Source organism: Loxodonta africana, chromosome 2 (assembly GCF_030014295.1).
Source record: "Loxodonta africana isolate mLoxAfr1 chromosome 2, mLoxAfr1.hap2, whole genome shotgun sequence".
Lineage (NCBI taxonomy): Eukaryota > Metazoa > Chordata > Mammalia > Proboscidea > Elephantidae > Loxodonta > Loxodonta africana.
The window spans coordinates 44,591,305-44,607,098 of NC_087343.1; the positions used below are offsets into that span (position 1 = coordinate 44,591,305).

General features: G+C 42.4%; 1 protein-coding gene across 1 annotated transcript in view; it reads left to right on the top strand.

Moving 5' to 3' along the window:
• The window catches only part of OSMR (oncostatin M receptor), a 96,755-nt gene that overhangs the window by 49,776 nt on the left and 31,185 nt on the right, over window positions 1-15,794 (top strand). Inside the window, exons 4-9 of the mRNA XM_064271458.1 lie at window positions 1,116-1,287; window positions 5,267-5,542; window positions 10,514-10,643; window positions 11,211-11,362; window positions 12,161-12,300; window positions 13,426-13,579. Coding sequence (XP_064127528.1) covers window positions 1,116-1,287; window positions 5,267-5,542; window positions 10,514-10,643; window positions 11,211-11,362; window positions 12,161-12,300; window positions 13,426-13,579 — 1,024 coding nt within the window. The remainder of the gene's footprint in view (window positions 1-1,115; window positions 1,288-5,266; window positions 5,543-10,513; window positions 10,644-11,210; window positions 11,363-12,160; window positions 12,301-13,425; window positions 13,580-15,794) is intronic.

The following is a 15,794-nucleotide window of genomic DNA, read 5'->3' on the forward strand; positions in this document are numbered from 1 at the left end:
GACAAAAGGCTGCACCAGAAGACCAAATTGCAGTCAGACTTGGGCAAGCCTCCCAGAGAACAGTGAGACATTGCTGTGTGATTGACAGCTCTGGGAGCTAAAGGTCCTGATAGAGGGAGCTCCAGGGAGGAATCTGGTCCATGTGGCCATTGCATCTGAAAAGACAAGAGACAGAAAACCAGAGGAGATGTGGGACTCTGGGAGACACTTAACGTCTGGGAGATAGTGGAACTCAGAGTGTGTAATGAAGGACAGCCCTCTTCTGCTGAGATTTGGCAAACCTGATCTGACCTTGGCTAAAAATAAATATAAAAATACCCATCAACCTTGCTAACTTTTTAAAGGGTGACTTATTTGATTTTCTAGTTTGCAATAATTTTTTTAGCAGTTCTGTATGACCAGCACTGTCAAAGTCTCTGTAGGGAACCACTTTCTGTCTCTGATCTCTTCCCCCAAGACTTGTGTAGCTTCTGTTTTCTCTACCACTTACTCCACATAAGCCCCACGGAAGTGGAGGGATATAGGAATTGGGACCATTACCAATTCCTCACCAATTCCTGTGGTGGCTTGGATGTTGCTATGATGCTAGAAGCTATACCACTAGTATTTCAGATACTAACAGGGCCACCCATGGTGGACAGGTTTCAGCAGAGCTTCCAGAGTAAGACAAACTAGGAAGAAAAACCTGGAGATCTACTTCTGAAAATTAGCCAGTGAAAATCCCATGGATCACAGCAGAATATTGTCCAATATAGTGCTAGAAGATGAGCCCCCTAGGTTGGGAGGCACTCAAAATACACAGTAGCTGCAGCAGGAGACTTGAATATATGAACAAACGATCGTGAGGATGGCACAATCTGTTGTCCTCTTCTGTTGTACATGGGATCGCCATGAGTCAGAGCCGACTTGACAGCAACTAACAGTGGCAACAAGGAACTGGGAGCAGAGTTTTCTAAAGGCAAAGGCTATGGCTGGGTCCCTGGGAGCTCACCAGTTAGGAATAGACTACGCTTACAACATTGTGGAGTTACATTGTCTCTTAGGTTTATGTTTTGATAATGAAACTAGTCAAGGTATTTTCCAGAACCAGATGTTTCCAGACTTTTCCCTTCTAGGGGAACTACAGTACCACCGTGAAGGAGAACCAGATTCTGCAGTGGAGTTGGGAATCTGAGCTCCCTTTGGAATGTGCGACACACTTCGTAAGAATAAGGAGTGTGATGGACGATGCCAGGTTCCCCAAGCCGAGGTCCTGGAGCAAGTGGAGTTCATGGGAGGAAGTAGACGGTAAGAAGTGAGGTGGTTACTGTTACTTGGGGATCAGTAGAGTCCCTTTGAGGAAGCCTGGGAAGACACAGACATTATTTTCTTGTGAAACTAACACACATGGGTTTGAAACTTGCCACTGGGAGATAAATGTCTGAGGTTTTACCTCTAAATTTATTAATTGAGATAATTATGCAAATTCATAAAATTATGTGTGTGGTTTCAAAATGTGTAAAGTATGTGTATTATAGAATACTAAGTAAACAAAAGCAGAACATAAATTGTAGATATATTTTTATTAGCCTAGCACAAAATGTGTAGTGGGAGTCAGGATACTTTTTCTGTAAAGGACCAGATAGTAAACATTTTAGGCTTTGAGGCCGTATGGTCTCTGTCATGATTGCTTAACTCTGCCAGTGTAGTGCAAAAGCAGCGATAGATAATATGTAAACAAATGAGCATGGCCATGTTCTGATGAAATTTTATTTATAAAACCAGATGGTGGGCCACAGTTGGCTCATATACCTTCTTTTGCCAACCCTTAATTTAGAGAGAGAGAGGAAACCCTGGTGGCATAGTGGTTAAGAGCTACTACGGCTGCTAACCAAAAGATCGGCAGCTTGAATCCACCAGGTGCTCCTTGGAAATTCTATGGGGCAGTTCTGCTCTGTCCTATAGGGTCACTAGGAGTCAGAACTGACTTGATGACAATGGGTTAACCTAGAGAGTATGTCCAAAGCACACTTGTTATCAGGAGCGATCAGTCCCTGGAGAAGGACATCATGCGGTAAAGTAGAGCTTCAGCGAAAAAGAGGAAGACTCTCAACAAGATAAGTTGACACAGTGGCTGCAACAATGGGCTCAAGCATAACAAAAATTGTGAGGATGACACAGGACCAGGCAGTGTTTCGTTCTGTTGTGTATAGGGTCACTATGAGTTGGAGCTGACTTGACAGCACCTAACAGCAACAAAAATCTAGAGAGAAGGGAGCCCAGCTGGCACAACAATTAGGCACTTGCCTGCTAACTGAAAGGTTGGCAGTACAGTCCCACCCAGCAGCTCATCAGAAAAAGACCTGGCGATCTGCTCCTGTAAAGATTACAGCCTAGGAAGCCCTATGGGACGGTTCTGCTCTGTCACATGGAGTCGCTATGAGTCCAAATCGACTCGATGGCACCTAACAACAATAACAATCTAGAGAGAAGGTGGAAATATGAAAAATGAAAGCAGCTCTTTGTTAGAGTGATGAGATTATGGATGAATATATTTTAAATGTTCTTTTTTAAGGATATTTAAAATATTTTGGTAATTTAATTTTGTTGCACCTAAAATTTACAGGGTTTTTACCATAATTTTTTAAACTCCAATTAAGCTATCTAACCTAATCAGGTACCCATGAGTCAGTTCTGACTCATGGTAACCACATGTGTGTCAGAGTAGAACTGTCTTCCATAGGGTTTTCGATGGCTGATTTTTCTAAAGTAGAACTCCAAGCCTTTCTTCTGAGGCATTTTTGGGTAGATTTGAACCTCCAACCTTTGAGTAGGCAGCCCAGCTCATTAACCCTTTACACCACCCTGAGATCTCAGTTAAGCTGTAGGCCTGCACTAAAGCAGTGATGAAGATAAGGGCGTTTGTCTCAAATATGTTCTGAACTTATGTCTAAAATTACTGCCAATAAAACCATTCCTTTGTTGCTCAGTTATGCATATTTATTAACTTACCCCTATAACATATTAATCCATGAATAGCCTAGTGATTCATTTAAAAATATAATAGAATTAAATGTACATAGCCCTTACCTTATCGCAATCACTGTTTTAAGCATCATGAAGCCAAAACCAAATTCGATTCTGACTCATGGTGACCTCATGTGTATCGAGTAGAAGTGCTTCACAGGGTTTTCTTGGCTGTAATTTGAATGGAAACAGACCACCAGGCCTTCCAAGGTACCGTTGGGTGAGGTTGAACTGCCAGCGTTTAGGTAAATAGTTGAGCGCAAACCATTTGCACCACCTAGTGACCCTTTGGAAACCCTGGTGGTGCACTGGTTAAGAGTTCAGCTGCCAACCAAAAGGCTGGCAGTTCAGATCCACCAGGTGCTCTTTGGAAACTCTATGGGGCACTTCTACTCTGTCCTATAGGGTCTCTGTGAGTTAGAGTCAACTCGATGGCAATGGACTTAGATTCGGTTAGTGACCCTTTACGCATTATACATATTAGTTAATTTATTTCTTGCCCCGGCCCTGTGAGATATGTATTATTCTTATCCCCATTTCACAAAATGAGGAAACTGAGACAAAGGCCATCAAAGCTACTAAGTGGTGAAGCTGGTATTCTAGCCCAATCTAGCACCAAGGGCATGCTCTTAACCATTCCATCCTACTGCTGAAAGAGGGCCATGTTTACAGAAAAAATAAAGATTTAAAAGATAGTAAGAAAAAATAAAAAAAAGGAACATTGTAAACAACTTTAATAAAATGGACAGATTTCTCAAAAATCTAACCTGAAAACTCATTAAAGAATAGGTAGAAAACCCAAATAGTTTTCAACCGCCAAAGCACAGGTTCTCGACCTTGGTTGCACATTAGAATCACCTACAGAGGTTTAAAAAAAAACCTTGCCCAGGACACACCCCACACAGCTTTGAAAAAAACCATGCCCAGGCCATACCCCATGGGTGAGGTTGGTGATGGCAATTTTACTGGCCCAGCAGGGGCCGGCAGCCAGACTGCAGTGGGCTGAGAAGGGATGAGGAAATGATGAGACCTGAGCCGCAGGTATGGGTGGCTCCTTTAAGAAGGCCGATTGTGGAGGAGAGGCTGGAGAGGGCGTTACTAGGGAGACGTGAGGTAGATGGGAAGAGAGCCAAGCATTTTCTTAAGTCAATGAGAAACTTCTGGGTGACAGTGGAAATCCCCGGGTGTCATGAAGAACAGCCCTCTTCTGCTAGGATTGGGCCAATCTCATCTGGCCCTGGCTAAAAATAAATACAAAAATATCTATCCATCTTGCTGATTTTTTAAAGGATGACTCAATTAATTCTCTAGTTCGTAAGAATTTTCATGGCAGGTTGAAGCCACAAAGTATTTGAGTGACTGGCGTTTCCGGGAAGGAAAGAGTTGTGCTCTACAGCCCAGTGTAGAGGTTATGAGGGACACCAGGCTTTTGGGCTGCGTAGACCTTGCAGGCCTGAATCTGACCTTGCCGTACTGACTGAGCAAATTGGGGCTCCATCTTGCCTGTCCTTTTGTTGTGAGGTAACAAGGATGACATGAGAGAATGTACACAAACCTTAAACATGGGTCTACCACATGGCTAGGACTCAACAGAAAGCAGCCACTGTTATTATAATAACCCTAAATATAACCCATTGCCCTGGAGTTGATTCCAACTCATAGTGACCCTATATGACAGAGTAAAACTGCCCCATAGGGTTTTCAAGGCTGTAAGCCTTATGGAAACAGATTGCCATATCCTTCTCAGTGGCGTGGCTGGTTGGTGGGTTCAAACCACCAACCTTTCAGTTAGCAGCCAAGCACTTACCTACTGTGCCACCAGGGCTACTTACCCTAACCATAGAAATAATATGATAACCAGCAGTGTTGCTCAGTGGAGAAAAGACCTGGAAATCTGCTTCCGTAAAGATTACAGCCTAGGAAACCCTATAGGCCAATTCTGCTCTGTCCTATAGGGTGACTATGAGTTGGAATCAATTTGACAGCACATAACAACGACGGCGGTAGCAGATAGCCATGGTAGTAAGAGCAGCAGCAGTGGTGTTCATGTAACCATAGGAGTGATGGTGGAAAGAATTGTTTTGTTTTTTGGTACACACTCAAGTTTATGGGTTTGGTGTAGAAATTTAGGCTTCTGTTTTCTCAGGGAGGTGAAAGGATCTAAAGTTACCTGCTGATGCTGAGAGTGAGGTGGGAGGGGTGATTTGAATTTTGAGTGAGATTCTAACTGAGCTTTCTCATTTTTTCGTATGTCTTGCAGCACAGGATTCTCTTGGACATAATGCCCTCTTCGTTTTCCCCAAAGACAAGCTGGTGGAAGAAGGCTCCAGTGTCACCTTTTGTTACGTCTCTAGGAGCAATCTGAATAACGTATCCTGTTATTTGGATGGTGAACAGATCCATGGAGAACAGCTTACTCCAAATGTATCCACATTCCACTTGAGTCATGTTCGTTACAAGAGGACAACGGGGACAAACATCTACTGTGAAATGAAGCAGGGAAGGAAGCTGGCAGGCACCGTTCTTTATGTATCGAGTAAGTCAGCAAATTCCCTGTGCCCCTGTCTCCCCATTTCCTGTGGAATGCGCTTGAATCGCCTTTACCGGAAGACAAGCAAACATTTCCGCTCAGTGGCTTTGATTTACTTTTGCTTTCCAAGCCCTCTAGCAGAGACCCTGGAAAAGTTATCCTGAAGCACTGCTTCCAGGATTTCCTATTGTCTTTTTTGTCCTTACTGATAGTTCTATTCCTAGAAACCAACAAAATGAAAGGGGAGAAAGTTCAGGGCATGACCTGGGCCACTGGGAAAATATCCTGCTTTACCTTGTTTTTGTTGTGTGCTGTCCAGTCGATTTTAACTCATAGTGACCCTGTTTGATAGGGTTTCCTAGGCTATAATCTGTATAGGAGCAGATCACCAGGTCTTTTCTCCCACCGACCAGCTGATGGGTTTGAACCACCAATCTTTTGGTTCGCAGTTGACCACTTAACCATTACTCCACCAGGGCTCCTTTGCTCTGCCTTAGCGGTGTGGATTTACCGCAGGATGAGGAGGGAGGGGAGGGCTTCATGTTGGGAGACCCCACAAAGGTATCCGGACTGTAGTCCAGCAAATCTGGATTTGAATTCTCTTGTCATCACTGCAGGTGTCAAAAGGGCCAAGTTTCTTACCCTCCCTGAGCCTGCTGCCTCCTCTGTGACATGGGGGTGAGAGTGGCAGTTGTGAGGATTAATGAATGAACCCATGGACAGTGTGTGGCCCTGATATGATAGCCACATGTAGGAAGAGTTCAGCAAATGGAGGCCATTACTTTCTGTCTGTGTGTGGAAAATGTCAGGAGCCTTCATGGACTCTGTTTAGAGGAGGGAACATTTTTAGTTTTACATAGGTCTGTGTGCACACTCAGCAACCTCCTGGACTTGGGGACTCGTTTTTGCCTGCACAGTAGGACAATTCCTCTGATTTTCCCCCTCCCTGCTTTCTCTGCCAGAGGAGGTTTCTGATCTCCTGGAGACTTGGTGTACCGGATTGAACTGTGGCCTTGAAAATATATGGGTTGGAATCCTGATCCTTATACCTGTGGATGTAATCCCATTTAAGAATAGCATTTTGTTAGGTTAGTGAGGCTGTCATATAGGATTTTATCTTAGAAAATGAATAGAGAGATACTCAGGTTTGACATGCATAAACTCGTTTAGTTTATTGCAAGCTAGTCATGGCAAGGCATGCAAGTAAGACCTTACAGCATTCATTTAGAACAAGGGAATCAGAATTAGCAATTAAAATTACAATGTTAGTTCAACGGTTAGAGTCTTTAGACTTCAGGCTTTTACCTTTAACAAGAGGTTTCAGGAGGAAGGCTTAACAACGGCTCCAACTTAGTGGGAATCCCTTGTAGCTAGGGTCCAAGGTCAATGGCAGCAGACAGAATCTCATTTTCATCTCTGGCTTGGTCATCTAGTGCTGCTATAACAGAAATACCACAAGTGGATGGCTTTAACAAAGAGAAATTTATTTTCTCACAGTCTAGTAGGCTAGAAGTCCAAATTCTGGGCATCAGCTCTAAGGGAAGGCTTTGTCTCTCTGTCAGCTCTGGAGAAAGGTCCTTGTCTTCAGTCATCCCCTGGACTAGGAGCTTCTCTGCGCAGCAACCCCAGGTTCAAAGTGTTACCGGGATAAGGTTCTTGCCTCTCACTGGTCAAGAACGAGCAGGTAAAGCACATAGTTTTCCACACCAGCAAAGCTTTATCGAAGAGGCTTGTAAGTGGAGACAAGGAGGGCTTAGAGCAACACATACCCCCATCTCACAGAACATCACAGAACAAAAGATGGGCCTGAGTTTTTAAAAGTTCTTGGGCAGGAAAAGATTCATGTTTATTCATAGACACAGTTGGGGATATGTTAACTAAGGTGTGCTCCCCAGCTTTTCAAGATGCCTCCTGTCCTGGAGGCCTCTGGGATTCGTAGCAGGACTTATTATGTGGTGTCACGCCTGCGCAGTCTCTCGCTCCCCAGGTTCGATTTCCCGGCTGGGGCTGTAGCCCCTCACTGCCCCTGGTGGAAGGTCACACAGCGGTCACAGGTGGATGTTCTACGTATGTCCCTGGGCCTGGTTTTCTCCAGCTGCTTCTGAGAGGCAACTAAAGTTTTCAGGCTACTTTTAGATACCCTGCCTCATTGTTTTGGGGAATGGCTTTGTTTCTGCGCCCTGGCCCATTTCTTGTTACTTTGTTTGCAGATTTGGGGGCCCCTGTGTTCTCTGTCTTACTAAGTCTCTAGGTTCCACACTCAGCCCCCTATTTCCTCCTTGATAGTATAGCCTATCTCTCTTTTACTTGCTTCTCTTCAAACCACACCAGTCTTTTTGCTGTTCCTCAAACAGGCACCCTCCCATCTCAGGGCCTTTGCTCCCTGTCTTAAAAGGGTGCACTCTGCTTCCAGCATTGCTTTCTTGGTGGTATAAGGTCCCCCTCTTCAATAGCTTCCCTTTCCTTATCTCTTGAGAGATAAAAGGTAGGCCACACCCCAGGGAAACTCCCTTTACATTGGATCAGGGATGTGACCTGGTAAGGGTGTTAAGATCCTACCCTGATCCTCTTTAACATAAAATTACAATCAGAAAATGGAGGACAACCACACAATACTGGAAATCGTGGCCCAGCCAAATCGATACACACATTCTGGGGGGACATAATTCAAACCATGACAATCTCTATCTTCTCTCCGTGAGTGAGCAGAAATTTAGGATTTATATGTAAATTTGTCACCTTGGTTCCATACAGCAAGCCACCGTGATGTCAAAGACTCGTATGTTATGTCTTTTCTCCAGGGTTAGAGTAGCTGAACGATGCATCTTTTCTTCAAGGCTGGAGACTAGGGAAGTTGTTTATAGAGATCGTTACGTTTTCTTGGGTCCCAGTGTACCGGGTCAAAGTGAACTTAAAGGTGGTTTGTGTTCTTTACATGCTTCACGTGCTTCTATGTTTCTGTGTCTAAGTTCAGAAATTTTCTAAACAACTCTCTCATGACTTACCGGTTTCTAATGACTTATAGTTAATGTTAGAGAGCCTCACAAAGGTAGACATATTTCTAAATTCATATTATGAGTGCTTATAGCATAATAGTGACTTATGCTTTATGGGATTTGAGATCATTATAGAAACAGTCCATCCATATCAGTGTAGGGTGTGTCTAAACCTACTTACTTTTGAGATATAAAAAGAGCAGATTAGGTACAGAAAGCACGCATGAATGGGGAAAAATAGATGGTACATGGAGATTTCCGAGGAACTGCTGCAAAGAGAAGAATGCTAGAAAAGCTGGCACAAGGATTTTCCCCCAGAGAGGACGGAGAGAGCCTTCCCCTAGAGCTGGTGCCCTGAATTTGGATTTCTAACCTCCTGAACTGTGAGAAAATAAATTTCTGCTCTGTGAAGCCACCCCCTTGTGGTTACAGTAGCACTAGGTAACTAAGACACTTGGTTCAGCTGTGCCCCTCGGTGTGTGCTCTAACAGATTCGTGGGGTGCTAAATCAGGTGTAACATGGAAAAGAGGAGCCAGGGAGGCCATGAAACATAACTAGGTTTATTAGATCACTGTTTCCAGACATGGAAGGCACAGCGCACCATGACTCAGGACCACACAGGGTTGTGCCAGGGGACAAGGTAACAACAAGCTGGAATCGTAGGAGAGGGCTTATGTACAGCAAGCAGGGTGGGGTTATTTAGGTTGTGTAGGTTTCCTGGGCATTTTGAAAAATTCTGCAGGCTCAGGGGGCATAAAGGCTGTCCCTAGCCCTTGGGTACCTGGCCCCAGGGTGGTTAGGATGGGTGCATAGTGGCCCAGGAGTGTGAGAACCTCATAAGGAGAGTGATTAGAGAGCAACCTTACTCAGCTGCACAAGACCGGAACTGACAAGCCTCCAGCCAGGGCCTCAGAACTGGGTCAAGACAGCATTTAAAGAAAATGGTTTGTAGCGTGGCCTCTAACTCCAGTGGCTTAGAGGCTTCTCACTGTTCCTGGAACACGCAGTTCCAGGCTGGTGAGTTTGTCAGGTCCACACAATCTGGCTGATTTTCTGGCATTCCAAGGACAGCCCCCGGTTCATTGTAAATCAGGGCATCTGGAATGAAACACCAGACAACACTGACTCCATTCATGCTTCCGTTCATCCGTCATTGTAGCACTACTTATTGAGTGCCTAGTAGCAGGCAACAGGGGCACAACTGCTGTCAAATGGACCCCGTGCCCACCACTTGCAATACACTGACCATCCACCTATAATACCAGATCGCAAGGGGAGGAAGGAGACAGGTACATGGTGGTGTGAAATCTCTCCATTTTCTGCCTGAAAACTGACTTTCTGGGGCTCTTGGTCTGTAGGCTTCCACTCTAGCGATCCTTTCATCGTTCAGAGTAACTTAGTGGCCTCAGACCCGAAACAGAGCTTCCCATTTACTTGTTTTGGGAATGCGGTAACAAATCATCCCAAACTTGGTGGCTTAAAACAACAAAAATGTATTTATTCTCTCACAGCTCTGGAGGCTAGGAATCTGACATCAAGGTGTCCGAAGGGTTGTCTCCTTCTGGAAATTCTAGGGAAGAATCCTTCCTTGCCTCTTCCTAATTTTCGGTGACTTCCACAGCCCTTTCATTCCTTGGCTTGGAGCTGCTTCAGTCCAATTTGCCTTTGAGATCATATGGCCTTCATTCCTGTGTGTCTCCTCTGTATTTCTGTACCCAAATCTTCCTTTCCTTTCTCTTCTAAAGATACCAGTAATTGGATTTAGGGCCCACCCTAATCCAGTATGACCTCGTCTTAACTTGATTATACCTGCAACGGATCCTGTTTCCAAGCAAGGCACATTCACAGTCACTAGCAGTTAGAACTTGAACATATCTTTTTGGGGACCACAGTTCAACCCATTATATTTATCTTTAAATGAAGCTACTTAACCAGGTCTTTCTTCTGTTTTTTTTTTTTTTTTTTTCTTTGAATGGACAGAAGTACTTGAGGAGCCCAAGAACTTTTCTTGTGAAACCCAAGACTTGAAGACTTTGAAGTGTACTTGGGATCCTGGGAGTGACACTGCTTTGACCATACAACCTTCCTCAAACTATACTTTATTTGAATCGTAAGTTAGTTCTGGTTAAGTTGTTGACAGATGTAAGCCTTCATTGTTTAAGATATTCATGACAACATAACAAAAGCTGCCTTTTGTTGTTGCAGAAAGTTTGCACAAGCATATCAAAACCACCCTGCCAGTGTCAGGAGGAAATCTTTAAGTGGTCACAAGTGTGCAATGCCTTCTACCTGAGTTTTGTTAAAGTAAAATATGGCACAAAAATGATAAGAAGGATAGTTAATGGTCAATGGTGATGCGAACATATTTCCATCTGATAATTTGGGTCTACCTCATTTCTGACTTTTTAAGAATATTCAAAGTAAATTAGAGGGTGCTCTCACCCTTCATGAGGGGAAGTCATCATTTATATGTTTAATATATACATATTCATAATTTACATATTTAACCACATGAATCAAATTTCTTGAAACAGTATTTTCATTGTTGATATTTGTTGGTGGTGGCTCAATGCTCTTTGTGTGGGACAGGGCTTGAAAGTCACCGAGTGTGCCCAAGGCTGAGGGAATACATCTGCTTTGACAAAAGTAGACCCTGTCATTGTTTGTTTATTTAAAGATTTTCCCAGAAAAAGAAAGTTTGTGAAGACAGAAACTGGTGCTCTTGGCAAGTAACTCAAGACTCCCAAGAAATGTATAACTTCACACTCATGACTGAAAACTACTTAAGGAAAAGAAGCGTCAATCTTGTTTTTAAACTGACTCATCGAGGTGAGACTAGAGGTGTCATCACCCGTGGTGGCCAGTGACACATCTTTGTTTGACACATTGTGTGACCAAGTCAATGTGCTGTAGGTTTTTGTCTAATTCATAGTATAAGTGAAAGTTATAAGGTTTGAAGAAAATTAATTATAACTCTGGCTAATGCCACAGTTCTCATGGATGTCCAGAATAGATTTCTTTGCTTTTATCCTGTTTGGGGTTTTATCTTGACCTTGAATCTGTAGATGTATGCCTTTCATCAAATTTGGGAAGGTTTTCGTGGTTATCTTTTCAGCACTGCACCTTTTCTCCTCTTTTTCTAGGACTTCAGTGACACAAATGTTAGTGTATTTGTGACTGGCCCCTATCTCCCTGAGGCTTTGTTCATTTAAATTTTTTTGTCTGCTTTATCCAGATTGGATGATTTCTGTTGATCTCTCTTCAGCTTCACTGACTCCCCTGTCATCTCTATCCTGCTATCAATTCTTCTAAGGGTTCTGGTATAATCCTCCTCTGATGGGTCACTTCTCCAAGTTTTGACTCCCCTTCACAGTCAGCCTGCTTTCGTTTAATTTTAAGAGCCCTCAGGTAGTTGCTTTTTGTATTCTGTTCAGAGTTTCAAATATAACCAGTGAAAGACATAGGCTATAGTTGGCTTACTCCATCTTGGCTGAAAGTCTGGTTTCGTTTGCCATTTCTCAAACATATATTAAAAAAAAAAAAAACTTGTTGAATAAATGAACTGCTGTTTTCCAAAGCCTTTCTGGATATGTGCTTAAATTTTCTTTCCTTCCTTTTTTTTGGCAGTTCGTCCAATGACTCCCCTTAATTTCATCCTTGAAAATATAAATTCCAGAAATGCAACCGTGACATGGAAGGTGCGCCCCATTGGGAATTCCACATTTCAGTGTCAGGTTGAACTCCATCATGATGGACAAGTAATACAAGTAAGAACTTAATTTCCTAATTTCAAAAATCATGTATGTCCTGAACAGAGAGACTGCTGGATAAAATTTCTTTAAACTCTTATTTCTGAATGGGTTTATGCAGTGTGGGTCATCTGTCTAAAAAAGGCCCATGAAATTAATCATAGACTTTTAGGGCTGGGAGGAGGGTCTTAGAGGTTTTTTTTTTCCAAAAGAAAAACCAGTGTTACTTCAAATTAGGATTTGCTATTGTCCTGATTGGCTTTACAGTGAGATATGCTCACTAATTCTTTTTTTGTATGTGTGTGTGGTTGTTGTTGTTTATGTTGAAAATATACATGGCAGAACATACACCAGTTCAGCATTTTCTGAATGTACTATTCAGTAACATTAAGTTCTTCAAACTGTACAATCATTCTTACCCTCCTTTTCTGAATGTTCCTTCCCATTAACATAAACTCACTGCCCCCTAAACTTCCTATATAACCTTTCAAGTTGCTGTTGTGAATTTGACCCCACTGAGTGCTTGGTGGTGTGAACCCAGCAGCCACTCTACAGGAGAAAAGTCCTGGTGATCTGCTCCAGGAATGATTACAACCCAGGAAACCAAAACCCTATGAGGGCAGTTCTGCTCTGTCCTGTAGAGTCACTATGAGTTGGAATCAACTCGAGGGCAAACAACACAACAACAAGATAGTTCCTTAAAAGAGTACAATACTCAAGGGAGACCTTTTTTACTAGTTAAGCTAAACTATTGTTTGGTTTTAAGAAGACTTCAGGGGATATTTTTGGTTTAAGGTTTAAAAATTATATCCAGGCAATAGTTTTGGGGGCTTGTCCAGCCTCAATGGCTCCAGAAAGCCTGGAATCCATAAGAATTTGAAATTCTGTACTTCATTTTTTCCACTTTTGATGAGGATTTTTTAATAGAATCTTTGATCAAAACTTTTAGCGATGGTAGCCGAGCACCATTCAGTTGTGGTCTCATGGCAACGGGAGCAGTTGTTCATGGAGGCAATCAGCCACGCATTCCATTTGCTCCTCGTCTTCCTGACTCTTTTTCTTCCTCTGTTGTGAATAGAGACTAATTGTTGTACCTTGAAACTCAGCAATTCTTTTGTTTTCCTCTTTTTTTTGACCAAGCAGCAGAACAATGTTTTCATCAAGGTGAATGGTAAATACCTTCTAAGTGAAATGGAGCCTGACACACATTATTTGGCCCGAGTACGCTGTGCTTATGGCAACCACTTCTGGAAATGGAGTGAATGGATTGATCAAAAGTTCACCACACTTGAAGCTGGTATGTTCAGCTCCCTGCCATTTAGCCCAGGGATCTAAGCTGATTCATAAGAGATGGATTGGCATCCCTGAAAGCTTGTGGCAATACCAAAAACTAAGGGAAAAACATTGAAATGGAGACTAGGTACCATCTTTTTTTTAAAAAAACAAAAAGTCTGGATCAGATGCTTAATGAGATGTGAATAGGCAGATGTCTACTTCAGGTATTTGACATCAGTATTATATCTACTGTGCATTTTCTTTCTGATTTTTAAGTGCCAAGATAGTTTCTAAGCTAGTGCTGTTGTTGGATTCGCATTGATCTGGAGCTATGTAAATTAGCGTAGACCTTTAATTCAAGGCTGGTGACAAATAGAAATGATAATGCTAAGGAAAGCATTGGTCTCATACCAAGCAATAACAGGCTGTGTTTGGAAATAGAATGCTATTTGGAGACATTTTTATTATAGCATTATTAGCAAGCCATCTGTTCCAGCTACTGCACACAGTGAGCCCTCTCTAGCCTGCTCTCAGAGGAAGAGTTCCCTCAATATTGACTGAACAGAGACAGACTTTCCTCCCAGATAACTGCATCTCAGAGCATCAGTATGGCCTCAGGAGATCAGATTAACAAGCTCTGTATCCTTTTCCTCCAATTCAAAATCAGAAAGGATTATATTGCCCATTTTACAGATGTAGCAATTTGGGCCCATAGAGTGAAGAGACTTGCCAAGTATGCAAAGTTAATAAATAGCAGAGACATAATAAAAATAATTATCATCACAATTATTATTATAGCTAGCAGATAATATTATTGAGTGTTTAATATGTGCCCAGCATAGCTTTAAGTGCTTTCTGTGTTTTTCTCTTTTAATCCTCACAAAGTGCAGTAGATACTATTATGATACCCATTTATAGATGAGGACATGAAGGCACAGAGAGGTTAAGTAATTTAATTGGCCTAGCCAGTAAGGAGGAGCCCTGGTGGCACAGTGGTTAAGTCCTCGGCTGCTGACCAAAAGGTCAGCGGTTTGAATCCACCAGCCTCTCCAGGGGAGAAAGATGTGACAGTCTGCTTCAGTAAAGTTCTACAGTGTCCTCTTGGGTCACTGTGAGTCAGAATTGACTCAATGGCAGTGGGTAGCCAGTAAGTGACTGAGCTGGAACTCATACCTAGGTAGTCTGACTCCAAAGCTCTACCCTTAACCAGAACTAAGTATTCTTGTTATTACAACTTTGTAATCTCGTTGATTCAAATCTTCTATGTATTTATTTCATCTTGTTATTTGTTTGCAGACTGGCAGGACTCTTTCTCCTTCATCCTCAGAGAACCATTTTCAAGCAGTGATTTTAATTGGGGGGTGGCGAGGGCAGCTAATCAGAACCAGCACATGGGGGTGGTCAACAGTCAAACTCACCTGCCCTCCTTTGCTTCCCTGATGGTTTCTGCCCACCCTCAGACCCCCCAATACTTCAATAATTTTTATTAGGGGTTCAGACCCTTCTAAAATCTCTGCTGTGGGAAGCCCTATTCCTTTTAAGAATGGGGTATTGTCCTCAATTTTGTTTTATTTAAGAATTTTAACTTAAATAAGAGTTTTGCTTTAGGGTTTTTTGTTTTTGCACACTTATTTCACATTATAATTTCAAAGTAGTGTGAAAAGAAAATGACAAAAGAGTAGTTTTTATTAGTAAATTGTTCTTTAATATTATGGTGTAATAAGCCTGAAAATGAATAAAGAAGACTGAAGAAGAATTGATGCCTTTGAATTGTGGTGTTGGAGAAGAATGTTGAATATACCACGGACTTCTAAAAGAACGAACAAATCTGTCTCGGAAGAAGTACAGCCAGAATGCTCTTTAGAAGCAAGGATGGCGAGACTACGTCTCAGATACTTTACATGTTGTCAGGAGGGATCAGTCCCTAGAGAAGGACATCATGCTTGGTAAAATAGAAGGTCATTTTAAAAGAAAAAGACCTTCAATGAGATGGATTGATACAGTGGCTTCAACAGTGGGCTTAAGCATAACAACAATCGTGAGGATGGCACACGATTGGACAACGTTTCATTCTGTTGTACACAGGGTCACTATAAGGTGGAACTGACTCGATGACACCTAACAACAGCAAGCCTGAAAATCCTTGACATTCCTTTTGATGATTACAAAAAATCAAGATGAATCTACTGATAGTGAATGTGTAGATCTTTTTCCTTCTGATAATACTTTGCTTAATG